The 21,144-nt window shown below is 29.6% G+C and overlaps 1 protein-coding gene across 1 annotated transcript; it reads left to right on the top strand.

Annotated features, from left to right (window-relative positions):
* The first annotated feature begins 11,585 nt into the window (after positions 1-11,585).
* On the top strand, positions 11,586-20,774 carry LOC100159807. The gene is made up of 9 exons (XM_001944303.5): positions 11,586-11,958; positions 12,361-12,482; positions 12,563-12,786; positions 13,758-14,023; positions 14,103-14,305; positions 14,383-14,507; positions 18,242-18,408; positions 18,470-18,671; positions 20,128-20,774. Exons 1-9 carry the CDS (start codon positions 11,880-11,882, stop codon positions 20,459-20,461), a joined length of 1,722 nt encoding a protein of 573 aa, XP_001944338.2. The 5' UTR covers positions 11,586-11,879; the 3' UTR covers positions 20,462-20,774.
* Positions 20,775-21,144: the final 370 nt, after the last annotated feature.

Here is a 21,144-nt window from a genome sequence, read left to right as displayed (position 1 = left end):
ATCGTCGCGCATGTTCCCCAGACATGGAAAGAATAATATAAAATGTATAATGTAGATTATTATTATAGCGTACAATATTTTAGCGTTTATTCCAAGTCTGGGTAACATTTTATCACAATTTTATGTGCAGTGTTATCGAGCTGACATGCCTGTTTATTTAGTCATGGTATAAACGTAATATCGAAAACTTTGGAAGGCCGTAACTTCGAAAAGAAGCGTGAGCGATAAATTCTGATTGCACCGTCGTTCTTAACTCGATGAATTACATAAGTTTCGATAAAAAAAATTCAAAATGGTGTGGGGGAACTAAATTGCAATTGTTCCTCATTATGTCTTGTGTCTTCAAATGTAATATTGTAGGTATTCAATGTATGGTGTATAATTAAATCTAATGGTTTTTTCATAGTCCCGTAGGCTGCAACTTGTAAGTTAAACAAAATATACCGTAATTGTCTATATAAGACAAATTAGTATAATATTCTTAAAATTATTCTTTCTTCATATTATATTGAAACAGAATATTGAGCGTATTTTTTTAATTCTATCAACTTTTAACAACGACTGCAATATGTAGTTAATGTCCATGTTACACTGCTAATCTTAATTAATAAAATATATAAATAGTGTAAAATATTGTTCTAGATAAATAACAAAAATAAAACATTAATTAAACGCTAGAATTCTTGGACTTTGTTGTACGTCATACATTTCCTAATACAAAATCCGGAGTATTAGTGTATTAGTGTATTAAGATTTACAGTATCAAATTGATGTATTATAACATACAACCCGTAAATCACAATACGTGTAACTCAAATTGTTCACAATTATGACATAAGTATAAATGTATAATATGTTGGGGTCAAGAATATGAATCACATATTTATGGGCTAAAAATGTGGACTCTAAATAGGCTAATTTATTTTTTCTATTATTGAAGCCCATATATTACGATGTCGTAAACAATAATTCTGTATATTTAGAACTCATAATATAATGTACCACGCATTCATATAAATTATATTTTAGAAATATTCTATTAAGCTTCTACAGGTTTAAGTGTAATGTAGCCAAGGGGATAATCACTCTTATAATACTTGTTATACAAAAAATATCAATATATGTGTAGCCGTGTAGGTACCTATACCAACATTAAAATAAACAGTTTGGACTTACTATACACTTTAAAAATAATTTGACTCTTTTTGAGCTGTTTACGGACATTATCAATTTTAAATTTTTTTAGTTTTTTTCTATAAATATCAATAAAGTTTTATCTGTTGGGCTAAAAAGTGTAAACATTTAATATAGTGCTCCTGATACATTGTTACAATAGCAGTTGAAAAATATTAAAAATACATAGGCACAATTTTTTTTTTTATAAGCATTTAAAATTCAAATTTTGATAAAATTTATCAAATTTAAAATGTAATGATTATTTTGTAGTTAATACTTTATAAAATTTTCAACTTTTATAGCTAAGGATCGATAATTTGAAACAAGATTCCACGTAAATAGCTTATATATAAATTACTTTATTCAAAATAATATCATCAAATAAACTTGTATACTCGTTAATATCATAGACTGACTGACCGTTTTCGCTCAGAATCGTTTTTCTTATGCAATGATATTATATCATTAAATTCAAATTTAATTCCATCCATTACAGTGACCCACTTGTAACCTACTGTACAGCTGAGTGACACCAACTTGCACACCTTTTTTATATTTGGTTCATTAGAGTCGTGATAACAGTACAAGAATCTTTGGTTTAGACATTTTTTATGTGCCCGGGGGGACACCCCCCCCCCCATAGATAAATGGATAGGACATTCCTATACCTAATATACACGGTATACTTTGAGTGAAGATTCTACTACCCAATTACCATGATGATTATCACTAGGTTATACTGGTTACACGATAAAGACAATTTTTATCAATCCTAATCTGCTCATTTTTTAATCAAATAATTAATTTCTATATTATGGTTGTTTTATTATTGTTATCATTATTGACCATTGTAATTACTAATTACTTACTGTTTTGTCAGTATTTTTAATTTATTGTGAAATGTAATAACTTAAATAATATATAAATGTTTGTATTGTGGTTTCACTTATCATGGTTTGTTGTGATGCCATGGCAGTGTGCACACTTTAATTATATATAACTACTTCGGTAACTAGTATGCTCTTCGATCACACTTAAATACTTGGTATGTCCCATCCACGTATTTATTATCCATGTCCCTCCCACCGCGGACGAAGTCTGCGCACGCCTATGTGGACACTACAAATAGTTTATAATATAAAAGAACTCAACGAATACACATTCGCAGCCCGAACATACTTTCCCGCCCCTGACATGAAAGAGCTAGACTTTCATAAAAACCATGATGCTTAAAATATGATCTGACTTGAATTTATCAAGTTCAAAAACTACCTACTAAGGAAGATACATACTCATTATTTATCAAAAACAACCAATATAATATTATATTGTATTTAATCATTTTACAACCATCAACAACCGAAAAATTTAAATATACGAGGCATGTCCAGAAAGTAAGTGTACTGAGACTCTCATGATCCGAGATATTTTCTGAGATCTTTTTTGACTACACCGTCGTATAGCTTTACTTCTCTCCTTTAAAACAAGACCAGAACGAGTTCAGTACGTTGAAAACTGTGGACACAGGAATTTTTCTAGTGAACCATGTCAATCGAGTCTGCCGCCGGGTGAGAAATCCGCACCGTCATCCGAGAGTTTTTGGTACGCTATGAACTGGAAGATGATAATTTTCTAAGCTCAGTTGTTACTGGAGATGAAACTTGGGTTGCACACTATACACCTGAAACCAAGCAACTGTACGAACAGTGGTGTCACACCACTTCACGCTCAACCAAAAAGTTCAAAACCTCCATTTCAAAATAAAAAATCATGGCATCAGTGTCTTGGGACCACAAATGAATCATATTGATTACATATTTACCTAGACGAGAGACCATAAACACAGCAAGGTATTGTGAGACCCTAAACAAATTAAGGAGAGCGGTTTAAAATAAAAGGAGGGGTCTGTTAACAAGCGGAGTCGGCCTTCTGCACGAAAACGCCTGCCTCACACGGACAGACTCATTTGGATAGGATGTTTTGAACCACTCTTCGTATAATCGTATTCCCTCCGACCTGGCGCCTTCATATTACCATTTGTTCATTTCCCTGAAGAAGCACATTAGAGGAAAAAAATGTTCAACCAACAAGGTGGTGAAGGGGTGGTTGACAAGTGGACAAAGGAGGTGGCAGCAGAGCTCTAGGAGGCAGGCATCAGAAAATGAATCTGTCGTCTCACAACCTGTATTGAAAGATATGGCGACTACGTAGAAAAATAGCACACAATTATATTAATGGAACCAAGTAATTTTTTTTTTTTTTGATTAATTTTTTTGAAGTCTACAAAAATTGAGTACACTTATTTTCTGTACATGGCTCGTATATAAAGGTTAATGTTAATTATAGGCTAACAACCTCTGTAGGTGGAGCTAAAATTATAAAATAAAAAACTGTAGTTTTTTTTTTCATTATTGTTATTATATTTATGATGATAAAATGGCTGACCAGCTTATCCGGCGCAACGTATAGTCAATTTAGCTACATTGCGGTGTAGATCAACATAATTAATAGGTATAATAATAAATTATATGTACTATGCTATTATTAACCGTGTATATAAGATTAATAGCTTAACAATAAAGTTAGGATTTGAATATAAACAGAGTATTTCTATTTACTTCCTGAAAAAATTTTCATAATATACCAAATACCTAGACCTAAAACATAATATGCAGTTATAGATGTGGCACACGCAAGGGCAATGCAATCCATTACTTATTTTGAGATACTAATTTTTTTTTTACCCACTGCATGACCATACTAAAAAACAGGTGAAATTCTAAGATTTACATAAATATTAATAATTAATATTTTACTACTGGCTTTCACCTTTCTAGGCGCCATGACACCAGATCTACTAAATCTAGAGTCCCATGCCACAAAAAAAAAAAATGCCTTCATGCTGCTATTATGCCAACATGCAGTGAGAAGGAGAGGATTGACCTATTTCTTTAAATAAAAATGATCATAAATTGTATGTTTTTGAACCTGTAAAGCCTTGTTTAAATGTTTAATAATTTAAACATATAATTACATACATGTATATAATATTAATTACTTGTCGAATACCGTGGTCTTAAAGGAGCACAGGTAACTAACTGATTTCTTCCTATTATTATTTAAATTTAAATCATTGTAAAAATACCCATTTTCTTTAAAGTTTTTTCATCTGTTTTCCGATTATTTATTGTGCAGTTTTACTGGCAATTTATACTTCTGAGGCAGCCTAATTCCGAAATAGAAACTCCAATTTATCACCAGATACCTCCCTCAAAATTGAAGATTGAAACATTTTTTTAATGGTAAAAATGATTTCCAACACATACACAATAATATTATATAATAATAATAATAAAAATACACATAGCATTGTAGAATCAATTCATTAAACGCTCAGCTGATAAATGACAATCTTTATAAAAAAATCGAGAATTTAATTTGATAATAGAGAAGTAAATCGTAATATGATATGCTTTATGATCCAAACCCTGGTTACGGATATTGAGATTTTTATTAAGAAATCGTAATGTAAGACTAAATAGTACCTATATGGCTATATATAATAGTTGGGTATTTATTGAATAATTCCAGGTCATTCGGCTATCCGCTAAAAGTATTTTAACTATTATACGCTTATTATATAATAGTCGATTGTACTCAGATAGACGTAATAAATGAATAACCCCTCATCGTTACGGCGATATGCCAAAGTTTAAACAAAAAACACACGTCGTTGTAAAATTGATAAATTCATCGCTTCGCTAAAAACCTAAAAAATGGGCATCGAAAAAATTTGTATTTTAGGTCAGTATACCAATTGCTGCTATACTTAAGGTATGTTTATTTATATTAGGTACCTAGGTATATTAGAAATGTACAAACTATTATTAAATACAACTTAAAAAAAATCAAATAAATCGTTTTTATTAAATCTGAAAAAAAGCTATACATTTATATATTATTATGAATAATTTTTAATTATACAATAAAATATATTATACTGTAATATAAAATAATATTTCAATAGTGATTTATTTAATTGTAGTTGTATATTTGTGTATATTAAATTATATATTATTAATGTTCATGATCACTATATTCCAATAAAAATATTGTTTTATGTGCTATCGAATAAAATTAATATTACCCTGAAAATTACCGAGCGTCTAGCGCAATTGGTCCATCGACCCAGAAAATGACTGATCGCAATTGGTAAATTCCCTAAAAAATAACTAAACGTATTATAATAAAAATATAATTTAAAAATTTTTAAATCAGCGGTATGGTATGCTTTAAGTCCCGAACCCTGGTTACGCCAATAAACTGAATAGGCTTTAGATTTTTAATATGAAATCGCAATGTAAAGTACCTACCTATCTATATGTATAAGTTGGGTTTATTGAATAATTTCATGTCATTCTGCTATCCGCTGAAACTATTTTAACTATATATACGCCTATATAATAATAGTCGATCGTACATAGACCGCAATAGACGTATAATAACCACTTATCGTTATGACGATATGCCAAAGTTTAAGCAAAAAACGATTCTTTTGTAGCGTGTTGGTTTTTAATAGGCGTTTAGGTATACACAAATCTAGTTATTGTCTGGTAGGTATTTATATTAACTATCAACTAAAGCGGTATAGATATTTATTTAGGTTGAAAGGACATTTAATTATACACGAGTGTCACATTTATACTATTGCTATGTCTGGGAGCAAAAATGTACGAGCGCGGGCCAATGAGCATTACTTGAGCATTATTATTAGTGAGATTTTCCGCTTTAATATTTTTTAACGAAAATATTCAACGATATGATAAAAATACATATCAGTAAGAATATTCTGAATATTAACGATATAGACGAATAGATGATTTAGTAATGATAAATGGAATATTATCATGAACTATACCTATATTTAAAAAAAATGTCATATTATGTAGTAAATAATTGATTCAAATAATTTTCTTCACTCAATGACGATCGAAACTAAACACTTGAATCATACAACTATACGGCAGATAATAAGTTAACAGGTTTTTCAATTGAAAATAAGTTAATGCTAAAACTTTATCCATTCATGTATAGAATATTTTCAAATATAAACGGTGAACGCTGGGTATTAATTTAAGAGGAATAAAACTACTAAGTAATAACTAAAAGAAAATACTTGCTAATTTGATGTTTGTTAAATCTGGACATTGAATCACCATGTTTTAAATAAAATTCAAAAATGTAGCTTGCATAACATATTATAATATGTAGAAATAGATTGTGATAATAAAAACGTTATCAGGATGAGTTTTTAGACCTTTTTTTACGGGTAAACCGGAATTTTACTTACAATGTTTCTTTAGTATATTACCTATTACTTAATAGTATATTACCTATATACTATTACCTATTACTTAATAGTATATTACCTATATACACACTTGTCACTTGGGTCGAATAGATAAAGCTACTTTATCGTCCCAAAAATCACTATAATAAAGCCTTCTGAAATTTCGTTTTTTTCGTTAAAAATTAATAGGTACCTATATTGTTTTATATTATTCACCTAAAATTGTCGGGACTTTAGTCTCCCTGTATGATTTATTAAGTTATAAGGTATCTACCTAATATAGGTTCATTATAAAAATAAATATTATCAAGAATTATTTTTTCTTGGTGTCGATTGAATAAAAAACGATAAACTACTTATGTTGTTACTTAGTTATTTGTGCAGAGTATAATATTGTTTCCAATAAAACAACTTTTATCACAAACATTACTTCTAAATAATACATTTTTAAATCTGTTTATTATTTTTATCTGGCTAATAAAAAATAGGCCACCGTCAACAAACGTTTGACAGGATAATGTACTTTAGAAATATTGATTTCGATTTTATTGCCTTATGTTTTCGAAAATATATACCAGTATCATAGAAAACATTTATTGAAAAGGCAGGCACGGTTTTGACATCGCGTGACTTTATGAGTATTACTTTATTGCAATAATTGTAATAGGAATGCCAAATGCTTTTAATCTAAAAAAAGACATAAAAAAGTATAGGTGGTACTTAATAACTTTGTTTATTATCTTGTGTTAGAATTTCTTGAACAATAAATATTTTTATAATTTTTGACTTTCTATTATAAATTATAGAAATTCTAAGTGTGATAGATAACAATGAAAAGAAATTTTTTAAATGTTGATTTACCATATTTAGTATTATAATAATAGGTATTACAAATTACATTGCGTTTACTGAATGTTATTGTAAACAAATCTACTTTTGAAATTTAATTGATCCAAATAAGAGAAACATAAGCTTAATATATTATTAGAAACAACATTTATTGTACATACTATTATACCTTAGTCATTTTTTGTTTCTGACTTCTAAAGCTATGAATCATTTGAGGTAGTTTATTTCATTAGGGGAGAGATTTATTAAAATGGATATAGATTTTAGATAATTAATTTAGTGTTTTTTTTTTACTTTTCTGTTAAAATATATTATTTTAAGGAAGATTGGGATAGGCGATAAAGGTGATAAAAGGGCGGGATGGTATGACGGTATACTATAAACCCACATGCATTTATATACCTACGCTTGTTAGTTGTATTCAAAAATGTTTAAACTATTACTATGCTTTTGGATCTAATAATTGTAACGTAATAAAATAAATATAAATTAAAGGTATAATTAGTATAATCGTGTGGATACCTATATTTATGAATCTAGTTATGATTAATTCAAAATTTTTATAAATAATTTAATATATTTGCAAATTTTTTTATACACACAAAAGCAGATAGTTTAAATACGTTATCCTTACTTTGTTTATTCACCTATAAAACATAATATTATATACTATTGACAACTCATTTGTGTATAAGACATAAGTTATATTATAAAGTTATAAATAATTAATTAATTTTTTTTTTTAGTACATCTATTGGCATCATTATTAATCTCATATTATAATAATATAACCAAATATAATAACATTGTACAATAGAGTTTTGTATAGTAAATTAACAAAATAAAATAAAATAATAGTTTAAGAATATTATAATGAATAATTGTAGTATCTATAACGTATACTGTACCTACTAAACGGCAAACCTTAAACATAAAAATTCGACCTAATCAGACACATATTGTATCAGTTATTCGAATAACGTATGATAGAGCACTCGTGTATTTGACCTTTTAAACATACAAAGTTTATCAACTATTAGTATAGGTACCTACCACAAGGCTTAATAATTTGATAGTCGGATAATGTGTACGGTACTGCATGTTATAACATTTACTATCACTATGTACTTAATAACTACCTATATACCTACATCTGTTTAGCGAATACAAAATATTAATAAGTCGATTCATAATGAAATACACGAAAATGTTAGAAGAGCAGCATACTACTCGTGTTCATAAAAAAAAGATAGTCCAATAGATATTAACCTATTTAAACTCAATACTATATTGTAATACAAATTATCGATATCAATAATTTTGTATTAAAACTCTATAGGTAATATTGTGTGGTGTTATATGAAATGAACGTCCATTATGAACGCAATTATTTCTCTTAAACTTTGACCGGCAGTATAACAACACGTTTTTATAAAAATGTAATCTTAATTAATATTTGTTTAAATTATTATTATATATTTATATATTTATGCTTTAATTCATAGAAAATACATTTCACACTTTTAAATTTTAACCCGAATAAGTCCTAAATTCATGAATGTATGTTGTATAATAATACCTATGTATTATATATTATATATTTACATAGGTAATATGCATTTTTTCAGTCATATTTTTTATGACAATTTAATTTGTTGTATGATTTTCTATGGGCACTATGAATTGTGTAACCTGTCTCAACCTCTGTTTTGATAATATAGGAAGTACCTACTGTTGAACTGTTACGTTTATCAACGATAAAAACACATTTGTCATGTCACCAACGCAAACCGGATATCCACGGTCCTCGTACACATTTTCTCCATAACTTTTCATTAATAGATGTTTTTTATTTTCTTCGTCACTATCTAAGGCTAAGGCCGTTGGGGATTCAGAAGGTAGTTGTCACCACGCACATTACGATAATGTTATTTTAATCCAAAATGAACGTAGATCATAATAATATATTGTACCACTACCTTATTATTATATATTTGTTTTTATAGTTTTAAGCGAATTATGCTATTACTATTATTAATTAATATATAAGATATTCAATAAAAATTCATTAAGAACTTGTTCATATGATAATAATATTATACCTAGTCTGTTCGATCGCCGAGATTGCAGACAACTATTATTTACTGCGCACATAAAGTCATTTTAAGTCTAAACCGAACACTCTGAACGAATCCATTCCGTGTCATTAATCATTAATCATGTACGTAATATATTACTCCCGAAGCCGTATACGCTGTATAATATATATTATATAGGTAAATTATATATTATATTAATATTATACGTATAGGTACATAGGTTTGCTCTTGATGAATAATCATTATTATTATTATTTTATGTGTATAAGGTGATTCGCTCAAAAACTATCGGTTCGAACTTCGATTCAGATATATCGCACCATTTTCAAAAAAAACTTAACTGCATAAGATAAATGGGTGATTTTAATTTGAAAAATAATTAGTTGATAACGCCATGGGTCACTACTTAATAAATGGTATAAACAAATCGAAGAATTTGAAAATAATATGGTCCTTGAGTAGGTAAATTTAAAAACTCCAAAAAACAGAATTCAAGTTAATTCGTTATCACATATCAGAGGTAATAAACGACAAATCATTATCTGTACTTGAATTTAAATTTTATCAAATATTCAAATGACCTACTGAACAGCGGTCGATACTAAATAGGGCAGAAATTAAATGTTGGTATACAATATAATACGTGAGGTAACGACGGCTGCATAAGAATTGAATCCCAAAACTGAAAAACCATACTAATTAAGTCCCAGGAAAAAAACTGACTATAACAATTGAGTCTCCCTTATCTATTGCTAATAACAAAGACCTGGCATAATGAATATTTTTCTAAATAAATTTAAATCAGTAGTTGTCAGTAGCAAGCTCAATGTGTATTAGTTTAAAATGTTAAGATGGTCTTTCACAAATGTGGGTTTTTGCTTTTATTTTTAATTCTTTGTTCAGTATTTTTCTATTTAATATCGTCATTTTTAAAGGCAGGACACAATCATAGGAAAATTTCAAAATTTTTTTTTTTTTGAGACTCAATCCGAATGTACCGGTAACGACGTTGGCAAAATTACAGAGATCATATTATTATTTTATTTAAATAGGTCCGAAAAGATACTTATAAAGTTGAAATCATAACCCGTAAACTGGAGCCTATATGTCGGAATCCGTTTTGTTTGTGTGTAGAGAATATTTGTAAAGCAAGTTTATTCAACTGATTGGTATAGCCGTATAGGTACCTGGTAAATACTGGGTTTTGATACGAAAATAATGAAAGAACATTAAACTATTTATGCCAATTCGTTCGCTATTATAATAAACACGGATTTGTTGATGTTTAAACGGATCATTTATCACCGCACTTAACACCAAAGTATATTAAAATGTTGATTGTTTTAACAGTAAACATTCTCTACCTCGTAAAGAATAAAGGTTTTTGGAAATACGTTTCTAAAGAAACATTACGCAGTCCCTGATCGACAGAATTTTTCACTCACACAAAAAACTTTTTATCGCACAATAATTTTTCAAGTTATATTAGAACAAGAATTTTTCTAGTACCGTGTTATTAGTTTCGTAATTATTATATAATACATTAAAATGTTTTTTTTTAATATTATGTTATTATAATATGTACCTATACTTATATAAAATACTTGGATACCTAGGTGGCTAGGTCTAAATTAACTTAATAGTTTTTAGTATTTTAGTTTGTATGCAACTTTATATGACAGCCACTAAAGTCATTCCTGTATAAATATTTACCACTGACATTTTTGGCGATTTTTCCGTTTAATATTGAGTTTATTCAAATTCTGATTTTTTCGATTTTTAAGTATATACTTAAAGACTATATTTTAAATTACGTAGACTTTTATTTCAGTTAAGGGGTGTACTGTGGCGATAAAACTTATTTATTTTTGATGAGAACCAATCATTTTTATACCTACTGTAAATCGTTAAGCAGATGATTTTTCTAAGTGGTTGAAAATATTTTCCTTATTATATGCTTGCAATTTCCCAAAAATGTTATTATATTCATTATCTATTAAAGGAGAAAAGGGGGCGCGCGTGCTTAGTGAATCACCCTGTATATATTATAACATAATAGTTTTAATGACCGCTGATCTACACGGTTTTCATTTATTACGTTATGTGTACGGAACATACTGTCTAGCGACTAAACTATACACTACAGTCGTGCGGAAGTCTATTTCCTATATGCACATTAATTATTATTATTTGGGTGTGTTGCCCATGGATACTCTACTTCACGCATTGCACACACATGCGCACGCGCGTATACTGGTATGCATGTTTCATTTTTTCTATGTATAAATGGATGAAATGTCAATCAAACCGAACGTTTCCTGCAAAAAACTCAATCCTGGACAATACATAATGGAGGTTGATGGAACTGCCTGCCCAAATGCAAACAATTGTCTTGGAATGTATACATGGATATAAGGTGGTTATGTTTGGTGTGCATAATAATGTTATCTAGCTGCAATTTACAGAGTGTCGAACAAGAAGAAGGTGAGCAAATATTTTAGTAATTTATTTTGTGTCACCAATCTATCAATAACGGTCGAAACAAAACAAATATATTATGTATATAAATTCACTGAATTAAATAATATTATATACGCGACATTTGTGTATGTGTATTAATATCGCTTAAAGAAAAATGATAGATTGGTATATAATTACTGAGTGATATATTTCTTCATATTACTTTATTAGAGTTTTAGATAATTACAATTATTTTATATTTTATTTCAAATAAACAAAAGTGCCTTGCATGTAATATAACGATTTCAACGATTGTCTATTTTTTTTTTTTTTTTTTTATTATACCTTGATGTTGTTAAAAGAGGAAGCATAATTTATTAATGTTCATAGTAATATTACACTAGGTACTGACTTATTATTTTTCAGATAATCTAATAGACTCCATGCACAACTATACAAATTTGAAAATATTTTTATGGTCCGGTTCCGGAGATGGTTCGAATGAAGCAACACAAACAACCACCACTAAAAAAATGCCATCTTATTCAGTAAATTAATTGATTTATGTTTACGGCGATTAACGTAATAGAATAAAAACATAAATTAATGAAACGTAACATTATTTTAGGAAAATCCCGAGGACTGTATAGGCGGGCAAGATTGTAACATTCAACCAACAACGTCTATTACGCCACATCTCGGGGTTATTGACATTCCACAAACTGCCGAAATACCAAACAAAGAATATTGGATAGTAACAGAGTTAAATTTCGACTCACCAGCAGATGTTCATATTTCCATACCAGTCATAAAAGAAAAATTGGCTATCCTCTACACGATTGCTTTTACTAGGTATTCTACGTCATATTTAAATTATCTAATACGCACATACTTTTTTAACATAGAACATACTAAAATATATGAAAGTTATACGCACAGCATCCATTTTTATAAGTCCGGACGTGTACCTATATGCTGCAATAGGAATACTATGCGTAATGTAGGTACCTACCTATGTACAACAATAAAAAACGCACGTAGAATTCAAGTAGTTAAAATAATAAATTATAAGCTAGTATAATAATGGATTATTCAAAAACTAGTTATTTACATTGATTGAACAACCCGTTATTTATATATCAAAAGCAATACAATTATTTTTTTTAGTCGAGGTTGCATGAGATTGTAATACCATTGTAATACTATGTATAATCAATGGTAATACTTTTAAACCAAATTAAGTTTTTTACCCCGAAAAATATATACATTTGATATAATATACGTATATTATTATCTAACCATCTTATTTGTCAAGATAATATTATTATGTTTTTATTTGTTACATATTTTCGACATAAATATTTATTTGTTTATTCAATGGCGTTACAGCATGTAGGTATTCTATATAATATTCCATAATGATCGTAACTATGTATACAAAAAAAAATAGCTGAATATAATAATAATTGTTATCTATATATAGTTTTAATATATTTTCTGATCTATAAAAATTGTATACAAAATTATATAAATAATAGGTACAGTGCGGTTACTATTACCCAATAAATATTTTTTTTAAAAATGATTTAATTTTAAGTCATAGTGGCTGATTGCCGATTGACACCAGATATGAAATGAAGTTTCGATAATACATTGTTACGAAGCAAACGTTTGATCAATAAAATAATATCGTATACTTCAAATACGTATATCCGAATTAGTTGTCCATAGAATCACAGCCGATTAAGTCCGATGTATACGTAATGTAGGTGCCTACTAATAAATACTATTTACTAATCATTATAATGTTGTTTATCCATCAGACAACAGGCCCGGCATCTCGGACTAAACTCGAATTGGACCGAAGATGAAGTAAACTCAGATCGGAATCGAAGATGGGATACGAACGAAAAACCAATTAAAGTCAAAGTAGACGTTCTATCCGTACTGAACAAATTAGATTTGGTTTATTTCGTCAGCGTAAACGACCATCCTGTGTCTGCTGCAACAGCAGTACGTGACATGAGCCTTGTCACGACACGGGAAGTTGCAGATCATTTGGGATATGCTGTAAAAATCAAAGCCCGCCGTGAGTAACACATTAGTACCTACCTATGCATAGGTAATGTAATTTATTAGTAGTAAATACTCGCTTTTCTCGTATATAGCTTACCTAGATGGATTACAGTATCAAAGAGTTCGTGGTGTAAGTTATAGTGAGATTTGGATTTTCATCACCGCCACATGTATAGTAATACTGGTACTCGTTACTGGCGTTGTCGTGGCGCATAAGAAAAAAAGAAGAAAAAATAGCATTAGCTCCGACAGGACTAATATGGCGTTTTGCGAAGATCAAACTCCTCACAACGATGTATTTATATATTTTTCGATGCACTGCTAAAGACTTTAAGCCGACAGCGCAGTTAAGAAATATTCACTATTTTTCAGGTAAAAACAGAGGCTACGTCTACTGAAGATATCGGTGCTCTCCACACGCCTGAACCAAAGCCGAGAAATAGAAATAAAATTTCAAATTCATTGCTTTCGATGCAAGCAGTTAATAAATTTCAAAAGTTAGTAAGTCAATTTAGTATGGAATAAAACAATGTTTCTACACTGAAAAAAAAAATAATAATAACAATATATACCTACATAAATAAAAATAATCCAAATAATGACATATTTAATCTTGAGTAGGTATAAGCTCTATAAAAAACAAAACGAAACAAAAAATCTAGTATAATATGTGTGTAATTTGTATATATTATTATCATGAAAATGTTTATTCATTAAGAAAATCCAATAATTTAAAACTTGACGAACACCTTCAAGACGGGTTGAGCGATTTTATCTTAACGTGAAAAAATTCCTGGGGCGTTTTATTTTAGTGAGAAATAAGTAGCCATTGAGATGAAACTAACATGATAAACAAAATACTAAACGGTTAGGTAGGTTGCATGATAGATACAATCCTGGTATCCCGGGGTGAATCATCTCAGGAGTATAATATTATACTAATACGATGAACCGTTATAATATGGACGGATTACACAGTGTAATAATTTAATAACAACAGATGATAATTCATTGTTTTATTTCATGAGTGGTTTTTTTATTATGAATAATCATTGCCCATAGAATTATACCGCATAAAAAGAAACATTACAATACTTACAACAAATACGATTACACACAAATTAATAACTTCACGCAACATTATCGCACAATCATGTTCTTTTATAAAATAATTAGGAACGAATAAAAGTTTTAACTAAGTATACGTATAGCTCCTATATAAGAAAAAAGTCATTCAGAACTACGTTTGTTTTACTGTTTTAGTGTAGTTAAATTAAACTATTAATAGTTTTATTTAAAAATATAAAACTTACATTTTAATTTTAAATTGTACTTATTTACTTGTTGATATGTATTTACTTAACGGAAAAGCAGCTACAATTTAAATCGATAATTATAAAATAATTTTCATATAGAACAGCAGTAGAAGATATTATAATTACTATTATTCTTATATCTTACATTAAATTAGTTCACAAAATATATGGATGTACTTATACTAATTATGCTAGTAAGAACTAAGGGCCTTTATACACAGCATTAGTCTAAGGATGTGTATAATGTCACGGATAATTATAATTTATAATTATTATTTTATTGTGGTAAAACATGAGCTCACTCAATCGCCATCAAACAGCTTTTTTTTTAAATATGGTCCCCAGGGTTTAACTAGCAGATATATTATAAACAATTGTATCCATTTAAGTCTAAATTAAATAATTAATAAATATTTAATTTATTTAAGAATGCGTGTGTTAAATGTTAATAAAATATATTATTTGGTTTTAAAATAAATAATATTGTTATGTGTTATTTTAAAAATAATTAACTATTAACGCCATTAATGGTTTTAGAATTCCAGATATTTTATGTATTCCTATAATAATCTGTACTATCTGGATATCCGGATACCCATTCTCAGTCATTTGCCAGTTTACATCCAATATTTCAAATTGCAATTTATATTATTATCTGTAAGAACTAGCATTTTTAGAAAATTCAAATCTTAAAGTTAGTATCTAACTAGAAAAAGCTTTTCATTATAATTCAGTTACTGTGTTAAACTTAAACTTGAGTTATTTATTTTATTTAATATTTATAAGTTATAACAACTGAAAATCCAAAATTATTATATTATAATAGATACTAATTTTCAATATTAAAATATGATTAAAATTACATTAGTAATATACTATATAATTACTCATGCATTTATATTTTGTACACGAAAGCATTTATTGTAGCAATTTATCGAACAATAATGTAGTATAGGTATTTCAGTTATTTGTATTAATTTCACTTTTTAATTTGTCATTAAACTGCAGTAGGTATAAAAAATACATTAAAATATACTTATTTTTTTCAACTCTGTTTAAGATATTTATAACATTATGAGTAAGAATTTAGAATATATTGCTTCTTTGTTTGGGTGAATGGAATGCCACCATTATTTATGAAGTTTTATTTCTAATAAAAATGATGCTACATTTACTAATGTTACAGTTACACTATTTCGTTTTTTTATCACCACAGTTCTTAAATTTATTGTAAGCTACGTATCGCATTCATATTATACAAACGTAGATAATCATTTGTAGGTATAATTCTGCTAATATGATAGTCTTTTTATCTATCCAACTACGAATCGTTTGTAAGCATTGAGTCCATCTGGTCGATTTAATTTCTTAAATTATAATTTAATGAACATCATAAATTATGCTACACAATATACGGGTATAATAATCGGTTTAAAGAGATCATATATTCACATATTAATAATTATTATACTGGACCATTACCACTGTTATTACAGTTTAGACGGGTTCTACTCACGGACGTATCATAAAAAAGTTGTAAAACTGTACAAATCATTAAAATATCAAGTACCTATTTAGTCGTGGTTTTAAAAATAAGAGCATATGCTAATAGCTCATACATTTTCAATTAATTATTAAGTTACACACTACGACTATACCTAACCAAAGTATAGGCGTCCACCACGGCATATAGTGGGTGTGGCCAGTGATAAGAGAATCACGAGCCGCACAACATAATAACAATTTTTTAATAAGGGAAAAATATGTAATAGCTAAGAGTAGGAAAAAAGGTTCTTAATATCTAACTATCGTAAATATGATGAGATATAAAATACCATAAAATGTGTAGAAGGCCAAACAATATAAAAAAGTACTGTAATGTTAAATTAAATTTTGTCTGGGATAATTTTGCCTTCATATAATACCCATATTATGATGTTAAATTAAAAATGTTTTATGTCTTACAATAAGACGCGATCCGCATGAGTCAACTACCCTAGGGTTCAACATCCGGATTACAACTTGGTTAAGTAACTGAAGTTGTAGTGAGCTTGTAATTTGTATTTATATTCTATAAAATAGACAATACTACAGAAGAATTTAAGTACCTGTCAGAAAAAGTATTTTTATAACATGTACATTTTTTTGATGACTTGCGAAACTATAGTGTACATTTAATATTTTTTGTTTATTTATCATCAGAAAACGAGATTCACCAAAAATTAACATTCCAGTTGTATTTATACATATATCGCAAATATGATACTTAGCCACTTTAGGTACTTATAATATAATGAATTATGTCTAATTCAGATTTAAATAAAGTTGAAACCGTGTTATATTCAGTTTTCTATATGACCATTGAGTATCGACACTCAAAATAAAATAATTAAAAGTTGCAATATTATCAATATAATCATAGATTCATAGACGATAGACCATAGTTGTATATTATGAAATACACTCGCAACAAGAAAAAATACTAAAAAAAAAAATTAATTAAATAGTTATTTGTTTGAGATATTTTAATTTCTTTTTTATATACGTAATATACGTTATATGGCATAATTGCATGATACGACTTAAGTTACACGTACGTCGTTATAATTTTGTACCAGGCAGTTGCTCAGCAACTATTTATTATTCAATTTAATTAAATAATTTAATACAATCATACAGAGATTAATTCATATGCAACAGCTGCAGGTATCATAAAAAGGGTTTTTGATAGCAGCAATAAAAACCATTACTTTATATTATATTGTTTCAATAAAGTATTAATACCTATATGTGTATACCTACATATTAAACAATCATTAAAAAAGTTCCAGACTAAATAATGTTGTTCTAATTTTTAATTATATTTGCGAAGTGTTAATATATTTTTCAATTTGTATGTATATTATATTTTGTAGAGATTCGATACCTGGACCGTTAACCGATGTACTGGATGGACTTAATGGAAGTGAAAATAAAAATACACGTACAGTGACAAGACACGAGAGTATTAGTGGTCAAGATCCTGGAGTGGTTGGACCTATAGTTTGGGATTTACACTGTAAACAAATGAAAATAAAAAGTAGTGAGTTTCAACGAAAAACAAAATGTATCATGCATCCACATTTTAAAACAATAAATTGCAGACGATCAGGATGACGATTCGTGTTCGAGCTTTGACGCTTTCAACGCCATGGACACTAACGTCACAAAAATGCGACAAAAATTTCACGAATTACTTGACGATGCATTCACTTTGTTCGGTAGTCGAAACTCAAGTATGAACAGCGACGAAAGTACCCCGTCAATAAGTAACCATGAACAGAGATCAAAATCAGCTCCATTTAGGTGAGTATATTATATGCGTAAACATACAGGGGCGGATACGCAAGGGGGTGAGGTATGAGGACTAAATACCCTCATAGCATTGATGCCTGATTGCATTTCAGAAATTATTTCTCGTTTATATTAGTAAATGGTAGTGATACACTTTATGGTTCTTAACAGTGGGTACCTATCAACAAAAAATGTAAAAAATTAATATTATCAAAATAAATTAAAGCCCCGGGGAGCTGTAATGTAAATCGCGGTTCTCTCCTTGGTCCTCGATAATACGAAAAAAAAAATTAATTAATTCCTTTCGTGATAAGTGATGACAAGTGTTTATTGTTAAAATTAGCTATTCAGTCTATACAGAATAATAATATGATGCATACAAAATAATAAAATATAAATATTATATGATGTTTTTGTAAAACAGGTAAATATAATAATAGGTATGACGTAGTTACATAGATAGGAATGATATAAAATTTAAATGCAGGGTGAACACTGATAAATGATTCACCAAGCATGCGCTCACCTCAATCGTTTCCTCTAATAAGGAACTTATCCAAATTATGATTTTTAAATTTTTAATTATATACTTAATAACCATATTTTCAATCATCAACATTTTTATACTCTTTAATTAGTGTCCTATAACCAGAATTATTTTTTTCAGAAGATATAGAAATAAATAAAAACCGTTTTTTTTCATGAAATATTGTTTTCGTACAATGGTCTTGTTGTTACATAGATCCCCAGCCTGCATTACCTTTATGTGACGGCGTGATCAATGAACGTAGAGGCGTGACGAAAAATACTATATTGTGTGGCTCGTGCGGGAAGGCAATTTCAGATTTGGGAAAAACGTCGCCCGCGACTGAAATAGCTCACTTCCCGCCTTTGCCATACAATATATTATTAATCTAGTATTTATTATACTCGAACAACTTTTATAAATTAAAAAATGTTGATGGATTAATCTAACTAATAATCATTTTCAAATCATTATAGCCCCCATATATTTTAAAAACCCATTATCATTAGCACTCTAAGTAAAATAACTTAAAATCTAGAAGTCCGAATTCCGATTTAGATGCACTAACATTTTCGAATAAGATATTTGCTTAATGACATACAGTGTTAATTTACAGTTTTCCAGGAAATATGGGCGTTTTATTCGTAAAAAAGTAATTTTATATCGTCACGACGGGGTATGCCTTAATAATGGTATAAAAATAAAATCCAGGTGTTTTGGAGTTTATGATCCTCAATGCTATTTATACTTAATTATAAAATCCAAAAATCATAATTTGAATGAATCCATCATTAAAGGTACAAAAACATGTGGTATGCAGGTGACCACGACCGTCGTGAATCACGTCGTGGTTATAATAACGTAAAAATAATACGAGTTTAATGTATGAAATAATATAGTATATGAATATGACTGTATAATGACTATGACGTTATACTGCAGGTGTTCTGCCACTTCCAGCGGCCGCCCGACCGGCCGGCCAAAGACGTCGGCGGACTCGAATGGCCGGGCCGCGGACGACGACCAACTCGCGGCACCAGCGGCGGCCAGCCCATGCTGGGCGCTATCGCCGGGCGAGGCATGGGCCGGTTCGGACCAGTCGGTGTTTGTGCCACGGCCGTTGAGCGCGGGCCCGTTCCACCGGCCAGCCGTGCGCGCCGAGTTCATCAGCTCGGACGCCAACCTGTCCCCCCAGGACCCCGCCGTGCCCCTCATCGAGGCCATACGAAAAGAACTGGACAGATTCCCTTCGCCGCACGCCGACTCGTCCCGGTGACTCATATTATACACGCGCGTACGCTCTGCAGTGTTAATACTGTGCCCATACACTATTATTATACATTATCATCATCGATCGTCGAGCGCGCGCGCGTACCTATATATAATACTATTATGCTTGTTCGATGTGGATTAATCCACCTTGACTGCACCCGTTCGACGAACCCCTCGCGTCGTCGCCGCCGCCACCGCACGCAGAGACGATGATTCATTGCCGCTTGATGAATGAGAATAATACGATTATTATTATTACCTATATGTAATATTATTATATTATTATTATGTATATTATATTATATTATTATTGAGTATATAACTTGCAATGTATTATAAGCTCAATGATATTATTTCTGTATTGGCCTTGAGCCTCCTTCGCTAGATTTACGCGTGTAAATCACGTCGTGAAGTATAATATAATATTATTGTGAAATTTTTTTTCACCCCATACCAGGGGTGGCTCTAAAGGCAGTGCCACCCCCCCCCCTCCAAGCTATATTTCTAAACAATTGTATACTGTTAAAATTACAAAAAAAATCATCGACATTTTCTGAAAATTATGACTTGCCCCCCCCCCCCCTAACTATGTCTCTGGACCAGCCCCTGCCCCATACGTGAATGATATAATACAGGCACCTCATATTACCTCATATTATTTTATGATTTATGTGTGCGGACGCCTAT

This window comes from Acyrthosiphon pisum, chromosome A2 (genome assembly GCF_005508785.2).
Source record: "Acyrthosiphon pisum isolate AL4f chromosome A2, pea_aphid_22Mar2018_4r6ur, whole genome shotgun sequence".
Taxonomy (NCBI): domain Eukaryota; kingdom Metazoa; phylum Arthropoda; class Insecta; order Hemiptera; family Aphididae; genus Acyrthosiphon; species Acyrthosiphon pisum.
Note: the sequence above shows the minus strand (reverse complement) of the source record. Positions and strands in the feature narration are given on the sequence as shown.

Bases quoted from the DNA above. Each gene is read 5' to 3' on its own strand.
- LOC100159807 (XM_001944303.5), top strand. From the start codon at position 11,880: ATGGATATAAGGTGGTTATGTTTGGTGTGCATAATAATGTTATCTAGC. The intron at 12,483-12,562 runs GTAAATTAATTG...ACATTATTTTAG, and splicing joins AAAAAATGCCATCTTATTCA to GAAAATCCCGAGGACTGTAT. The intron at 18,672-20,127 runs GTGAGTATATTA...GTTATACTGCAG, and splicing joins TCAAAATCAGCTCCATTTAG to GTGTTCTGCCACTTCCAGCG.